Here is a 17,770-nt window from a genome sequence, read left to right on the forward strand (position 1 = left end):
TGAGCGGAGCGTTTTTGGCAACTTGGTTCTCTGCATAATGAAAGGAGAAGTCTTTGTTCCACCCAGATTCATAGGTTGTGATCTAACACTTATTTCCCTCCCTTTGTTGTAGACTTCATAGAATGCATCAAGATGCATCAAGAAGTAAATGGCACAGAAATTAACATGTAGGATTTAAATATGCTACAAATCTTTTTTTCCCCACAGTAAATCCAAGTAAAAAAAATTTTTTTTTGTCTCCAGTATTGGCATGAGTTGTATTGTAGAGAGGAGAAATGCCTAAGAACCCATTTTCCTTTATATGTCATATCCTGGAGGTCTCATTTAGGAGGAGGATGTAATGAACAATTTTACGTTAGGTTTTAGGGGGTAGATTGCTTCCACACGGGAAAAAAAATTTATTATACAGTGAGGGAAAGGACAAGTAATTAAACCACTAACAGTATATTGTCAGGTAAAATAAAGACAAAACACTCGAACTTCGATGTCATTAGAAATATGTAATTTTTTGAGAAGGGATTTTAACATGTTTATCTCTCCTTCCTACTTCCCAATTCTTTTCTTTCTTTCTTTCTTTTTTTTTTTTTTTTAAAGCCAGTATGAGGAATATATCATAAGAGAACAGGGGTGTTATCCTAAGTTCTTAGTTACATAATTGTCCTCAGTCTCTTTTTCTGTTTGTGAATTTATCAGTTACTGAATGGACAGCACGTGATAAGGTTAATATATATATATATACACACACACACACACAGAGCAGTTTGAGAAACACTTCAAAATAAGTATGAAGAGATGCAGTTTTCCTTAGTGGATCAGTAAACTGGAAATCAGATTGCCCGGATTTAAGTTTCATTTTGCTATTGATTACAATATACTTTGCTCTTGATTGCATTACTACTCATCCTACTGTAGAGTCAATATTTAATCCTGTAAAATGGTAATAATACCTACTATTATTTTAGTCTGGAATGGGCTCTTCAGTTGAACAGAAGAATCTATTTGAAAGTGTTTTGGAAAAAAATTAAGGGATCTGTTTATTACCTTTTTTTCTTTTTCTTTTCTTTTTTTTTTTTTTTTAAGATTCTTATTTATTCATTTGACAGAGAAAGCTCAAATAGGCAGAATGGCAGGGAGAGGGAGAAGCAGGCTCCTGGCTGAGCAGGGAGCCCAGCTCTGGGCTCTATCCCATGACCTAAGCCAAAGTCAGCTGCTTAACCAACTGAGCTACCCAGGTGCCCCTGTTGATTACCTTTTAAGAGAGTAGAGTATTGGCATGATCCACTTAGTATTTTGAGGTCCAGAACCTTATTTATTTTTTTAAAGATTTTTTTATTTATTCATTTGACAGAGATCACAAGCATGCAGAGAGGCAGGCAGAGAGAGGGGGCAGGGAAGCAAGTTCGCTGCTGAGCAGGGAGCCTGATTTCCGGGGCGTACAATCCCAGGACCCTGGAATCATGCCCCCAGCGGAAGGCAGAGGCTTTAACCCACTGAGCCACACAGGTGTCCCTAGAATGGAGCCTTCTTAAGATTCTCTCTCTCCCTCTGCCCCTCCCCCCTTAAAAAAACAAGAGAAAAGCAAAATTTTTCTACTTGCAAGAAAATTATTGGAGTCCTGTACTGTCTATTACTGTGTAATAAATTACCTTTCCCAAAACATTGGTTTAAAACAACAAATAGTTTATCTCACTGTTTCTGAGGGTCAGGAACCTGGGGCACAGCCCTACTGAGTACCTCTGATTTAAGGTCTTTCTTAAGATTGCAGTCAAGCTGCAGTAAGGGGCTGTGATCTTGTCTGAAGATACAAATCAGGGATGATCTCCATCCAAATTCAGTGACTTGGGCCTTTGTTCCTGTGGGCTGTTGGACTGAGGGCTTCCATTCCTCCTGGCAGTTGAGTGGTTTTTTGCCACTTGGATCTTTCCATAAGGTTGCTTCATGACATGGCAGCTGGCTTCCCCCAGCGTGAGAGTCTGAGAGAATACACGCCAACACTCAGGACTCACACTGTCATCTCTTTACAGAGCTTGAAAGTGACATCTCAACACTTCCGCTGTGCTTCTGTGCAGAAGTGAGTCGCTAAATCCAACTCATATGTAAGGGCCAGTGAGTACAAAAGGTTATAAACACTATTAGGGTCACTGGTGACCATCTTAGAGGTTACCTGCCACAGGTGCCTTGTAGGGGGTATATAAAAATTTTCTGTCATTGGAGGCATTTATGTATAGGTTGGCAGACCATCTGTTAGAGGTAAGTATTTGAATATTCTGTATTAAATAGCGTGGACTAATGTACCTTCCACTTCAGTTCTGTGATAAATATATAAAACTAAGAAAGTAGAAAAGTTAAGGATAGAAAACTTTAATAGGTAATTATATAGGATGTTTTTTGTTGTACTTAATTTAGTAGTTAATGCTTGTATAATTTTGGCATTTTTGGTACATTTTTAAGTTTTTGTGGCTCTTGGTTTAGTAGATTTCCTTATATGTTTCTGAATGTTGACCTACTGACTTAAAGCCATTTTCTAAGATAGTTCGATTTTTGAAGTATACACAAATACCTCAAGTTCTGCTTTTTCCCTTTGAAAATAATAGAATGTGTGTGGGAATAAAACATGAAGGACACTTTTAATCTATTTTACAAAGCACACTTTTTACCTTGGTTTTAGGTGTGATAGAAAACTATGCTGGAGGCCTCATTATATAATAAAAGGTGAAATTGTGTTCTTAGATAAAACGTCCTTTTTATCGTAAAATAAAACACACAAAAATAATACTGTATGAAATTATGAGTATTTTACTTTGACCTTAGTTGATATAGCATTAATTTGTGCTTAAAGTTTAGAATTAATTTTTATTACAAATATTAAGATTGTAAACTTTCTACATTTCTTACATCTTTATGGGTTGAAACTCTGCTTAATATACATTTGAATTTTCACTATGAGCTGCTGTGATGATTTAAGGAATAAAAATGTTTTAAAATCCTGAATTCTTTTTATGATTAACACCTAAAGCTTTTGGCTGGAAGTCAGGAGACTTGGAGTTTAGCTCTGTCTAACGTCAAATAATAATCATATAATCAAGTGATGGCACTGTTGCTCAGTAATAAGTGGGATTCCCATTTTGAATTGTTTTAAGGAATGGACTTGTTTTGGTCTGTCCATACTTTAGCTTCCAGGTTTCTTTTGAGATCAGTGACACAGTCTATGAGTTTTCTGACTGGAAGCTGTTCAGTCTGAGACCAGAGAACACAGCAAAGATCTGACAGGTCTTAAAGAGATCTGCTGAACCATATTTTAAGCAAGTGAGCTATAAGTTTATTATTTAAGAATAAAAATAATTCTCTAAACATTTTGTTTTTCAGTCTAAAATTCTTACTGCCTTGGGGGCGCCTGGGTGGCTTAGTTGGTTAAGCACTCAGCTCTTGATTTTGGCAAGTCCTGATCTCAGGGTTGGTTGTAAGATCAAGCCATGCTGGGCATGGAGCCTGCTTAAGATTCTCCTCCTCCTTCCCCTCTCCATCTGCCCCAACCCGCCTCTTGCCACCCTCTCTCTTGCAGGTACTATCTTTCTACTAAATAAATAAATAAATAAATAAAATTCTTATGCCTTAAATCAATGCTAATTTTGCTTTTAGTTGTGGTCTAAAAACTGAATTATGATTAGTAGTAAAGCATTTGTTGAAACACTTAAATTTATTTAGATTTATCTAGATTTCCTCATATTTTGGTGTGGTTTTCATGGATACTTTATTTATACTTTTATTTATTTATTGGATTTTATTTATTTGACAGAGAGAGACATAGCAAGAGAGGGAAATACAAGTAGAGGAAGTGGGAGAGGGAGAAGCAGGCTTCGTGCTGAGTAGGGAGCCAGATGTGGGGTTCTATCCCAGAACCCTGGGATCATGACCTGAGCTGAAGGCAGATGCTTAACAACTGAATCACCCAGGCGCCCCTATATATATATTTTTTAAAAGATTTTATTTCTCGGGACGCCTGGGTGGCTCAGTTGGTTGGATGACTGCCTTCGACTCAGGTCATGATCCCGGAGTTACGGGATCGAGTCCCGCATCGGGCTCCCAGCTCCATGGGGAGTCTGCTTCTCCCTCTGACCTTCTCCTCACTCATGCTCTCTCTCACTGTCTCTCTCTCAAATAAATAAATCTTAAAAAAAAAAAAAAGATTTTATTTCTCAGAGGGTACGGGTGCAAGCAGAGGGAGAAGCAGGGTTCCTGCTGAGCAGGGAGCCTAGTGCCAGACTCTATCCCAGGACCCTGGGATCATGACTTGAGCCAAAGGCAGACGTTTAACCTACTGAGACACCCAGCGTCCCTTCATGGATACTTTAAAAATTGAAGCCCATTTTATTTTATTTTTTTTTAAGATTTTATTTATTTATTTGACAGAGATCACAAGTAGGCAGAGAGGCAGGCAGAGAGAGGGAAGCAGGCTTCCTGCAGAGCAGGGAGCCCGATGCGGAGCTCGATCCCAGGACCCTGAGATCATGACCCAAGCCGAAGGCAGCAGCCCAAACCACTGAGCCACCCAGGCGCCCCTTGAAGTCCATTTTAAACTTGAAAGTTAAACTCCAAAGTTCTTAGATCTAATTTTTCTTTTTCTTTTTTTTTCTTTTTCTTTTTTCTTTCCTTCCCTCTTTCCTTCTTTCCTTTTGGTTCCCTTCTTATCAGTTTCAATACTGCTTATTTTTTGATGGTGGTATTCATTTAGATGATTTTAAACTTAAGTGGGGCTTATTAAATAAGGGTTAAGTATATTAGACCTGGGCGCCTGGGTGGCTCAGTGGGTTAAGCCTCTGCCTTCGGCTCAGGTCATGATCTCAGGGTCCTGGGATCAAGCCCCACATCGGGCTCTCTGCTCAGCAGGGAGCCTGCTTCCCCCTCCCCCCACCCAAGTATATTAGACATGGAGAGTTTTTTTAAAAATGAAAAGTAGTACTTACTTTTATTTTTTATTATTTATTTGAGAAAGAGAATGAGAGGGGAAAAGTCCGAGGGAGAAGCAGGGTCCCCGCTGAGCAGGTACTCGGATGCAGGACTTGATACCAGGATTCCAGGATCATGACCTGAGCCAAAGCCAGTCATCCAACCAACTAAGCCACCCAGGCACCCTCTACTTTTATTTTAGTTTCTTACACAGTTGAGCTAATACTTTTTGTCTCTTTTACTAAAAGTCCCTGTTTAAAAGTCTGATTAGACTGTTATTAATACAGACTTCTATTTATTTACTCTATTAACATTGTTTAATAGGAAAATAATGTGAAAGATAATAAAACTAGGGTCCTCTGTTGGAATAATTTTTATTAAAGATTTTATTTATTTGTCAGGGAGAGAAAGAGAGTGAGCACAAGCAGGCAGAGGGAGAAGCAGGCTCCCTCCTGAGTAAGAAGCCTGGGATCATGACCTGAGCCGAAGGCAGATGCTTAACCAACTGAGTCACCCAGGCATACTTGTTGGAATAATTTTTAAAGATTATTTCAGTACTATGAAGCTTTTTCATTTTGGCATATTTAGATGACTTTTCATTTCGTAACCTTCCTTATCTTTGCCCTTCACTTTCTTGGGAATTAGTGTGATATAGCAGAAAGAGCTGCAGAATCTCACAGACTGTTTCCAATCTTGCCCAAAGGTATAGCCTTTGGCTACTGTATTTCCTTCGTTTCCTTTTCCTACTCTTTTTCCTTTTCTTCCTCTCTCTCTCTCTTTGCTTGTCCTCTTTGTATCTGTATTTCTGTCAGAAATTCTAATTTTCATTGCTACAAAGCTTAGGATATGATTGGGGAGAGGGAGACAATTTCTTGTCTGGCTACCAAGATTATATATCTATCTATATACATAGTTATATATATATATATACATATATATATATATGCCAGATTAACCATGTATAGATTATTAAATAAATACTGCCTCCTCTTGTTTTGCTATCCTGTTAAATAGGTTAAATAGGTGCCCTCTGGTATTTTTTATTTATTTATTACAGATTTTATTTATTTATTTGTCAGAGACAGCACAAGCCAGAGGGAGAGGCAGGCAGAACCTCCCATGCATCCCATCTTCTGGTACTTTTTACGGTGTCAACATGGATACCAGGATGTATGTCCTGATGCACTTTTGAAAGAAGTACTTAGTAACTTGTGAAATACATGTTGAGTCTTAATGTAAATACCGGGTTAGGTTTTTTTTTTAGTTTATTTAAATTTAGTTATATAAATTTTAGTTATATAAATTTAGTTTATATAGAACTCACAACCCTGAGATCAGGGGTTGCATGCTTTTTCTGACTCAGCCAGCCAGGTCGCCTAGATACTGGGTTGATTTTATTTATTTATTTGACAGAGATCACAAGTAGGCAGAGAGGCAGAGAGAGGGCAAAGCAGGCTCCCTGCTGAGCAGAAAGCCCGATGTGGGGCTCGATCCCAGGATCCTGGGATTATGACCCGAGCTGAAGGCAGAGGCTTAACCCACTGAGCCACCCAGGCGCCCCACTGGGTTAATTTCTTAAACTTACAAAGCCAGGGGTCTTCGTCTGTCAAGTGGGAATGAAACTGCCTATCTCATAAGATTGTTATAAGGATCACTTAAACAATATGAGTAAAGATCTTAGAATAGTACCCAGTAGTTTTTGCACTGTAAACATAGCAGTTGTATTGTATTCCAGTTGGCAGGTTGATGTGGAAGAGAACCTTTCAGATCTAATCTTGTAATTTTTCAGTTTTCTCTTTTTAAAATTAAAAAATTGTATTCATACAAGAGATATGTGTGTAAACATACAAGTGATACATGAATGTTTTTGAAGCATTCTGGTAATACAAATGATAAAGAGTAAAACAGTCTCCCTTCAGCCCCTTTCTCTTCCCAATTTTATGCCTTGCATCCAGTACCATTCCTGTCCTCAGAGGTAACCTTTCTTAACAGTCATATGTGTCCCACTAGACCTTTCTTTGTTACTTATTTAGACGTGGATATCATATCTTCCCTTTAAAAAAATTAAGTGAACATATTTATATTGATCCATTTAGCAAATATTTATTGATAGTTATATTGTTCTGTGATGTGCTTTTGCATTGTGAGGATGCATTTGTATTCTATATTAATGAATTTACCATAATTTAACAATTCTATTGATGAGAGCTCAGTTTATTTCTAAATTTTCTCTATTACAAGCAGATATTCAAGGAGCATCATTGTCTATGTACCTTTGTGTATATTTGCAAGTACTTTTTTAGGATAGGTGTCTAGAAGTAGAATTGGAATTGGTAAGTCAGTATAAACATTGAAAATTTTCATAGGTAGAAAAACAGTAAAATTTTCATAGGTAGAAATTTCATGCTGTCATACTCTCTTTCAAAAAGTTTGTCCCAATTTAAATCCTTTTTTAAAAAGATTTTATTTATTTATATGAGAGAGGGAGAATGAGCATGAGTGGGGTGAGGGGCAGAGGAAGAAGCAGACTCCTCGCTGAGCAGGGTGCTCAACTTGGGTGCCTAACATGGGGCTTGATCTCAAGACTCCGGAATCATGACCTCATGACCACCAGCTGCAACTGAGCCACCCAGGTGCCCCCAATTTACATTCTTTTTTTTAATTAATTGCTTTTATTAACATATAATGTATTATTTGCCCCAGGGGTCTGTGAATTGTCAGGCTTACACACTTCACAGCACTCACCATAACACATACCCTTCTCAGTGTCCATAACCAACCACCCTCTCCATACCCCCCCACCCCCGCCAATTTATGTTCTTAACACGATATGTGAAAGGACATTTACTCATGCTCTTGCCAACACTAGGTATCAGGTCTTTTTTGCAAAACCAGTAGGCCATAAATGGTATCTTATTTTAATATCACTTGTGACGTTGAACTTCTTTTCATAAATTTATTGGTCTTTTATAGTTCTGTGTATTGTCTGTAGTCTTTGCTCATTCAATTGGAATTTTGAGAGGTATTGATTTGAATATGCTATTTATATGTTCTTAGTGGTAATCATTTAACTGTTTATGTGTATTAAGTTTATTCCTACATTGTCCTTTTTTTTTTTTTTTAAAGATTTTATTTATTTATTTGACAGAGAGATCACAAGTAGGCAGAGAGGCAGGCAGAGAGCGAGAGGAGGAAGCAGGCTCCCTGCTGAGCAGAGAGCTCGATGCGGGACTTGATCCCAGGACCCTGAGATCATGACCCGAGCCGAAGGCAGCGGCTTAACCCACTGAGCCACCCAGGCGCCCCGGGACTTTTTTTTTTTTTTTAAGATTTTATTTATTCATATGAAAGAGCATGAACAAGGGGAAGAGCAGAGGAAGAGGGAGAAGCCGACTCCCTGCTGAGCACAGAGTCTAATGTGGGGCTTAATTCCAGGATCCTGAGATCATTCATGACCTGAGCCAAAGTCAGACACTTAACTGACTGAGCCACCTAGGCACCCCTGGGTTGTGGGACTTAATTACATAGTCTGAGTCAAAAATAGTTTTGTTTTTTGATTTTTAAGATTTTATTTATTATTTAAGATTTTATTTATTTATTATTTATTTATTTATTAGAAAGCGAGAGAATACAAGCAGGCAGAGCAGCAGGCAGAGGGAGAGGGAGAAGCAGGCTCTTCACGGAGCAGAGAGCCTGATGCAGGGCTCCATCCCAGGACCCTGGGATTATGACCAGAGGTGAAGGCAGATGCTTAACTGACTGAGCTACCCTGCCACCCCAAGTCAAAATAGTTTTGCTTATTTTGTAAATTTTTAGTTCTTTAGCAATTAAATATGCTTTTTAATTTTTGTGGGTTTGAATATGGAAAGAACACAACTATTTTAATCTCATAAAGATTGAAATAATATTTGAATCAGATCTGAGATATTTAAAAAATTACAAATCATTCTCAAATGTTACTTCTTTATATATGAAATGAACATATTATATTCATTATATTACTAATTCCTTCCAGTTACTTGCAATTAGAATTTTCAAGTAATTTGCAATGGGAAATTCATTACTTATGTTTCATACTAATTATTATTTTTACATATTTTGAATAAGTAATATTTGTACATGATACAAAATTCAAAAGGTACAAAAGAGTATATAGTGGGAAGTCTTCTTTCCATTCCTATTCTTTAATTATCCAGTTTTCTTTTAAGACAGTCATTTTTATCTATTTTTTCTTTTCCCCAAAGATATTTTATGCATATGCACAACATTTAGTTTATGTTAATTGAGTTTTTTTCTTTTTATAGCTATGTTAAGCTGCACCTGCTTTAAAGATAATTTGGTCTGTAGGCCAAAATTATTCACAGTTCCAGAAGGTAAATTAGAATAATTGATGAATAGAGCACAGCTGTCAACAATAAGCTGTCAACAACACATTATACATCCATGTCACAAACGTTAGCTGATTAGCAGACATGACAGAGTTTTGCAATTAGAAGGACTTTTGTTTGCTTAAATGATTTAAAACAAATCTATTTTCTTTCCTCTTATTAAACTGACCTTATAGATTAGAGACTTCTAATTATTCCAGACTTTTTCCCACTAAGAATTTATGTATACTTTCTTTTTATTGAAATGTGACTTAAAGCAAATTATAAAACTTGAAAGGAAATCATAGAAATTACCCAAACTAACCCTATTGTTTCATGTATGAAGAAATTGAAGCCCGTAGAGATTGACTTGCAACATCACAAAGGCCAGACATTTACAGTTTCAAATTTTTAGAATGCTATTTTATTAAAAAGATAGGTTACAAATTTGTTTCTCCATTTTTTAAAAGATTTTTTAAAATTTATTTGAGAGAAAGAGAGCACTAGTAGGGGGGAGGAGCAGAGTTCAGAGAAGTGGAGCCCAACCTCCCTGGGCTCAGTCCCAGGACCATGAGATCATGACCTGAGCGGAAGGCAGATGCTCAACCCACTGAGCCATGCAGGTTCCCCCTTTTCTCCATTTTTTAAAGGAAAAGGTACAGTCTTAGTTTTTATTATGTCCTAGTTTGGTATTATATTAAAAGTCTTCCTAGTACTTCATTTCCTTATCTGCAATGGTAAGGCAGTGTTATTCATTGTTAGGCACTCTGTAATACTCAGAAGATTAAAGAGAATGGTTTTTATTGGGTGGGATGGAGTTGGAGATTAATGGAGCCTTTCTTAAGTACTCTTTTCTTGACCATAAAATTTATAATGGCTGTACCTTGATTCCTTTAATCTCATACTTGTAAATCATTCTTAGCTTTGTGCATTTTTCTTCCTTCCTAATCTATATTATAAGTTAGTGAAGGAACACTTCAAATGTTCCTCTTTGTGAAGGAACATTTAAATCATATCTATTTATATTTGATTAGAAAGCTACCACTGATATTTTTTCATGAAACTATTTCCATATCCATATACAGAAATATATATAGAAGTGAATTTATGTTAACATTATTTCTTTTTTTCTTAACATTTTATCTTTAATCTTTGATTTCTAAAAATAATTTTATTTCTTGCCCCTTAATATATTCTTCAATGTCATTTGAGTAAGATAGGAATCAGTATGAGTATAAAGACCTTATTTGGAATTTAGTTTCTATAGATATTAATTATATTTAAGTACTGAAATACTAACGACCTACCAACTGGTGTCCAGATGTACTCATTATTAAAGAAAACTTATTTCCTTATTCACTTAGTCCAGAGGTAGATATAAGCAAAAACTAATTTCTTAAAGGAAAATCCATAAAGATTTTTTTGTGATTTCTTTATATGTAAATTTATCATTTATTATAGAAATACTGAAACATTCTGATTTTGTTTTGTTTTGTTTTCTGTTTTCAGTAGAACACCCTTTATTGTTGGCCCTGCATAAATTCTGCCTGGTGAGTAATTGTTCACATGTACCATGGGCTGATGTGTCTACATAAGATACTGTCAGAGCTGACTTTAGTTAAATAAAGGGCCAGAGCTTTATCCTTTTATTTTTTCTTTGTTGTTGTTTTTTAAGATTTTATGGATTTATTTGAGAGAGAGGGCTCACAAGCACAATCAGAGGAGAGGGGCAGAGGAAGAGGGAGAAGCAGACGCCTCACAGAGCAGGGACCTGAGCCAAAACCAAGAATTGGACCCTCAATCCACTGAGCCACGCAGGCACCCCTCCATCCTTTTGAATGGCTTTTAGAATAGTAGTAAAGAAAATAATTTACTCTGTACCTTTTTAGAGACATTTCTTCATTAATTGCATCTTAAATTATTCAACTAACATTTGTTGAACACTTAACATACTGTGCATTTAATTTTTTTCCAAGATTTTATTTATTTATTTGACAGAGATCACAAGTAGGCAGAGAGGCAGGCAGAGAGAGAGGGGGAAACAGGCTCCCTGCTGAGCAGAGAGCCCGATGCGGGGCTCCATCCCAGTACCTGAGATCATGACCTGAGCCAAAGGCAGAGGCTTAACCCACTAAGCCAGGTGCCCCTGTGCATCTCATTTTAAAAGATAATTTTAGTTGTTTCTTAGCCAGTTAACTCTGTTTTATATCTCCCCTGAGGATGGGGGATGAAACACTTATTATTATTTTTTAGATTTTTATTTGCTTGTCAGAAAGGGAGAGAGGGAGCATGAGCAGGGGAAGCTGCAGGCAGAGGGAGAAGCAGGCTCCTTGCCGAGCAGGGAGCCCAATGTGGGACTTAATCCCGGGATTCTGGGATCATGACCTGAGCTGAAGGCAGATTCTTAACCAACTGAGCCACCCAGGCATCCCAAGAAGCATTTATTATGGAATTCTACTCTTCTGAATTAGAGAAGAATTCTAGCTTTATGGGGATTAATAGTTTGAAATTAAAAATATATATGAATTCTGTTTTTATATCTTATCTTTAAAACTTATAATGTACATAATTTCTAAATTATATAGCTAGGATTTGGGGAGCCTCTACAAATGTTTCAGTAACAGAATAAGATATAATCATCAAGCATATATCTATGTTTGTTTTAGTTAAAGATTTTATTTGAGAGAGAGCACAAGCCTGGGAAGGGCAGAGGGACAGGGAGAGGTAGACAAGCGGGGAGATGCTGACATGGGTATGTATCCCAGGATCCCAGGACTCTGAGATCAGACCTGAGCTGAAGGCAGCGGCTTCCCTGAATAAGCCACCCTGATCCTTCTTTACCTATGTTTTATTTTTAAAAAATTATTTATTATTTATTTTTAACAAATAACTTTTTTTTTTTTAAAGATTTTATTTATTTATTTGACAGACAGAGATCACAAGTAGGCAGAGAGGCGGGCAGAGAGAGAGAAGGAAACAGGCTGTGTGCTGAGCAGAGAGCCTGATCTGGGGCTTGATCCCAGGACCCTGAGATTGTGACCCGAGCTGAAGGCAGAGGCTTTAATCCACTGAGCCACCGAGGCACCCCTTTACCTGTGTTTTATATTATATCCAACAACAGTGAATTTTATAAGAATTAAAATTCTGGGTTAGGTGGTTAAAATACTATTCTACTAAGAATTTCACAGTCTAGAATTAAAGCTTGTGTTTTAAAAACATCCTGACCAATTCTATGTTAATTAGGAAACATTTTCTCTATCCGAAATTTAAATGTAAAGTCAATGTAAAATACGTATTTGTAAGAATTATTTAATAATCAGAAATGATGGCAACATTAAACTTGTAGTTATGATTTAAAGTGGGACTATTGCCATAGATTTATAGTAACTCCAGAGTTACTCCATATTTAGACTGAATATTTAATAAATAGAGGCCTACAAAATGTTCAGCATCATTGGGTATATTGAACAACTTTAGAAAATCACATCTCAGTTCTGCACTGAGTTGTATGGTTGGTACATAGTGATATAAGTGAAGTCCCCTCTAAGATCTTAGAGATAGATAGAGGGGGCAATTATTTTTCTGATGACTAAATTAGTTAAGGCCACCTATTTTTTTTTTTTTTAAGATTTTACTTATTTATTTTAGAGAGAATGCGAGTGAGAGAGAGAGGGAGCATGAGAGGGTCAGAGGGAGAAGCAGACTCCCCGTTGAGCAGGGAGCCAGATGAGAGACTCAATCCCAGGAGTCCAGGATCATGACCTGAGCTGAAGGCAGTTGCTTAACCAACTGAGCCACCCAGGTGCCCCACTTAAAGCCATTCTTTTTGTTTGTTTGTTTGTTTGTTTTTAAAGATTTCATTTATTTATCTCTCTACATGAGAGAGATCACAAGTAGGCAGAGAAGCAGGCAGAGAGAGAGGGAGAAGCAGGCTCCCTGTTGTGCAGAGAGCCTGATGCAGGGCTCAACCCAGGACCCTGAGATCATGACCTGAGTCAAAAGCAGAGGCTTGGGGCACCTGGGTGGCTCAGTGGGTTAGAGCCTCTGCCTTCAGCTCGGGTCATGATCCCGCGGTCCTGGCATCGAGCCCCGCATCGGGCTCTCTGCTCGGCGGGGAGCCTGCTTCCTCCTCTCTCTCTCTGCTTGCCTCTCTGCCTACTTGTGATCTCTGTCTGTCAAATAAATTAAAAAAAAAAAAAAAAAAAAAAGCAGAGGCTTTAACCCCCTGAGCCACCCAGGCGCCCCAAGCCATTCTTTTGCTAGTAAGAATTACATGAAGATTTGGGAAATGCTAAAATCACTAATCATGGTGCTTTAGGAGTAATCTCAGGGAGGCAGTTCTGAAATGTAATTAGAATTTAGTGAGTAGAAATATTAATTTTAGTGTATCCTCTTTTGAATAAAGTCTCTTTACAGGAGGACGGGCAGCTCAGAAGAAAGCAAAGGGAAACCCAAAGCATGTGGAACTGGGGCGGCTGCCCTGTTGAGATTTTTTTTTGGTTATTTGTTTGTTTCTTGAGGCAAGCATGTCCTTATTGTTGGAGATGGATGTAGGAGATTAACTTAGTCTGATGTCTCCCATCCAAGTACTAACCAGGCCCGACGCTGCTTAGCTTCCGAGATCAGACGAGATCGGGCGCGTTCAGGGTGGTTTGGCTGTAGACTAGTCTGATGTCATTAACTATTTGAATCATACAATTCTCTACCCATGTTCTGTCCTTTGTTTACCCTACCATGTTCTCTAAGAGAGAAAACGTACTCATTCTTGTATGCTAGACATTTATACTTCTCATTATGAAGAAGTTGATAAGTTGGAAGAAAATTAACATGTTTGTGTACATGTATGTTTGTTTCTGTGAGCTCTGTTAAAGTTAGTTCGTCCTGTGAGAAAGATGTGCTTACAGTCTTTTTGATCTGATGATGTGTCTTTGCAGCTAATCTTACTGTTAGCATCGTAGTCTTTTGTACTGCTCTGAGCTTTGACCTTTGAAAATTGCAACAAGTTAGGCCGTTTAACTTGTATGTCCTCATCTATGAAATGATCGTCAGAATTCCTCCTAGTTCTAAATCTTTATGAATTCATAACCTATGTGCTTAGTTATTGCACTGAACACTAAAAGGTAACATAAGAGATTGTAGAGAGTTGAAATATCTTTGTTTCATGTTTAGGTTCATAGTATCAACTTGACTTAAAGTAGCACTTTTTTAACCAGCATTAACTTTGTTTGGCTTCAAAGGACAAGGTATAACATTTTACATATTGCTGCTAGACTATAAGCTTCTTAAGGACAAGGCCAGTGTCTCCCAAGTATAGAACAGTGCCTATCACAGAGAAAAAGCAATAACTGCTTATGGAATGAGTATATACCTAGAGCAAGTTATTTAGAACATAGCTAAACATGGTTATTAGTGACTTTTTACAATATTCTTTACTTTGGCAAATTTTAGAAATGTGTAAGAATAGACAATAATACTATCTCAGTCCATTTGGGTTGCTGTAACAGAATACCATAGACTGCGTGGTGTATAAATAGCAGAAATTTATTGCTCACAGCTTTGGAAGGTAGAAATCTAAGACCAGAGTGTTAGCATGGTCAGTTCTGATGTGGTCTCTCTTTCTGGTTGCAGACAACTGTCTTATTGCATATTTTCAAGGTGGAAGGGTTGAGCTAGGTTTCTGGGGCCTCTTGAAGGACACCTAATCCCACTAATCACTTCCCGAAGATTTCATATCCTAATACCATCAATTTGGAGATTCGGATTTCACCAGATTAATTTGGGAGGACACAATGTCCTAACCATAGCAAATATAAATGAACTTTCATTTATCCATTATCCCACTTCAGTAGTCATGATTATTCTTATTTCTTCTTTATCTCCTCCCAGTCCCCTCTTGTATTGTTTTGAAGCAAATCACAGACTTTATATCATTTAATCTGTATTATCCCATTGTGTATCTCTCAAAGACAAGGACTTAAAAAAATTACAGCCATAACCTTTATTACACCTTAAAGAATAACTGATTTTTATAAATAATAAATTAATTTCACTTAAAATACCTGTACTAAATATTTCCAAGAAATCTCTAATGTGTAGTTTCCAGACAGTTAATAGCACTTAAAAATAAAACAGTAAGAATAATTTTTATTTTTGTTCTGTTTAATATTTAGGCTATCAACATGACGGCTGAAGAAACAGTGAATGTAAAAGAGGTTGAAATCATTAAGCTAATTTTAGACTTCCTGAATTCAAAGAAGCTTCACATTAGTATGTTGGCCCTTGAGAAGGAAAGTGGAGTCATAAATGGCCTGTTTTCAGATGATATGCTTTTTCTGAGGTATGATTTCATTAATACTATGAGTTTTGTAGCTCTTTCAAAGTAGTGTTAAGTATTAATAAGGTAATATGTGTATCATGGGTAGATATAATCATGAGAAGGCTATATAAGTATAATTTTTAAAATTTGTTTTTTTAAAAGATTTTATTTATTTACTTAAGAGATAGTGACAGAGATAGCGAGAGAGCACAAGTGGGGAAGAGAGGGAAAAGTGGCTCCCTGCTAATGAGGGAGCCCAATGTGGGGCTCGATCCCTGGACCCAGCGATCACAACCTGAACTGAAGGCAGAGGCCCAACTAACTTAGCCACCCAGGCATCCCTATAAGTATAATTTTTAAATATAATGCTTGTTTTTGTAATGGAACATTTACAAAATAATGTTCTCTAAAGAATGCTTTCAGTAGTAAGATCCAGAGGTCCATTAAAAAAACTAGAGTCACAACTCCCTTATGGTTGTGGTGTCATCACAGAAAATACTTGAGTAAGAAAGCGGGGACTCCAGGCAGATAAAATATTTCTGCAGTGCCATTTTTTTTTTTTTTGCCATAGAAGTGAATATAAACCTATTCATTATAGAAAATATAAAAAAATAAAGAAGAAAAATTACCCACCACCCAGACAGACTTCATACTAATAATTTTCTATACATATTTTTTAAAAAATGCAATTCTGTTGCATTTATAATTTAGTATCCTTTATCCATTAACATCATAAGCATTCCCTGTGTCGTTACAAATTTATACTATAAAAATTCTCAATTTAATTTCCTATGGTTCCCCTATTTTTAGACAAATTATTTCCAGTTTATCTTAAATAAGTGTTCTGTTGAGCATCTTTTATACATAGGGCTTTTTCTATATATTGGATTATTTCCTTAGAACAAGATTCTTGGAATTGCAGAGCAAAAGGGAATTAACATATTTGCCAAAATGCAAAAAGCTAAATATATCCTAACTTGAATTGGATGGAAAAAGGAAAACCCAAATTTCCATACAGAAATGTATTCTTTGCTTATGTGATGCTGAATATCCTTTGACAAAGAGTACAGATTCTTGGAGATAGCATTTTGTGAGTTGGAAAGCCTTAAAAGATTAAGTATCCCTAAGTCATGAAAAAGGAACTTAAAAAAAAAATCTTTACTATATTAAGAGAATTTATTTAAATTGCTTGAACTTTTCTGTATTCTGTATTATGAATGTCATTTAACCCTGAGGAGCTTAGTCAATGGTAATCACCAGGAACCAGTACGGAGGCCATATTCTTTTGGCTCTCTTTCAAGCATTGGTACTCCTGGTAATTTAGCAGTGGCTCTCAAATATGGCCCCTCGAAGAACCTGCTGGGTATTGGGATGAAGTTTTGCTGGTCTGAGGTGAAATGCAAAGAATTGTAGAAGGGTAAATTTTTAAATTAAATGTATTCATCATAAAGGACTCACCTTTGAAATTATGGTCCTTCCTACCTTTTTTTTTTTTTTTTAAAGATTTAATTTATTTATTTGACACAGAAAGACACAGAGAGAGAGGGAACACAAGCAGGGGGAGTGGGAGAGGGAGAAGCGGGCTTCCTGCTGAGCATGGAGCCCAATGTGGGCCATGATCCCAGGATCCTGGGATCATGACCTGAGCCGAAGGCAGACGCATAACGACTGAGCCACCCAGGCGCCCTCCTTCCTACTTTTTAAATATTAAAATGCCTATTTATAAAATGATTATGATATGCATTATGATTGCTTTTTATTAATGTTCCTTATTTGCAGACTCAAAATTGGCAATCCGATATAGATCCTCCTGCCTATCCCTTTTAAAATTTTACTGTTCTAAAAGCCAAAAATAGGGAAATTGCTATTATAAAAGAGCAGCCATAAGAATGCCTTAAAACTTTTGGAAGTTCCCATAGACCACTAAAGTAGGATGAAATATGTTCGTATTCCTTGCTGTTTTTATTTGTAGAGTATAAATTTTAGTGTCAAATGCCTCAGAGATATAGAAATCACAGTTTAGAGCAGGATCTCTCAACCTCAGCACTACTAACATTTTGGGCCAGATAATTCTTGGTCCCGGGGGGGGGTGCAGGTTGTCACGTGAATTGTAGGATGTTTAGTAGCATCTCTGACTATA

At 37.0% G+C, this 17,770-nt stretch overlaps 1 protein-coding gene across 16 annotated transcripts in view; it reads left to right on the forward strand.

Annotated features, from left to right (window-relative positions):
• Nucleotides 1-17,770, forward strand: part of WDR47 (WD repeat domain 47) — a 64,725-nt gene that overhangs the window by 1,118 nt on the left and 45,837 nt on the right. For 7 of the 16 annotated variants that reach the window (XM_045081950.1, XM_045081953.1, XM_045081956.1 and 4 more), the window contains exons 2-5: nucleotides 2,025-2,071; nucleotides 9,252-9,320; nucleotides 10,824-10,864; nucleotides 15,485-15,651. In XM_045081950.1, coding sequence (XP_044937885.1) covers nucleotides 9,254-9,320; nucleotides 10,824-10,864; nucleotides 15,485-15,651 — 275 coding nt within the window. In that variant the 5' untranslated portion in view covers nucleotides 2,025-2,071; nucleotides 9,252-9,253. Of the gene's footprint in view, nucleotides 1-2,024; nucleotides 2,097-9,251; nucleotides 9,321-10,823; nucleotides 10,865-15,484; nucleotides 15,652-17,770 lie in introns of all 16 variants that reach the window. The other 9 variants (XM_045081951.1, XM_045081954.1, XM_045081959.1 and 6 more) reach the window with 9 other exon arrangements.

Source organism: Mustela putorius, unplaced genomic scaffold (assembly GCF_011764305.1).
Source record: "Mustela putorius furo isolate JIRA1106 unplaced genomic scaffold, ASM1176430v1.1 tig00000585_pilon_pilon_pilon, whole genome shotgun sequence".
In the NCBI taxonomy this organism is placed as follows: Eukaryota; Metazoa; Chordata; class Mammalia; order Carnivora; family Mustelidae; genus Mustela; species Mustela putorius.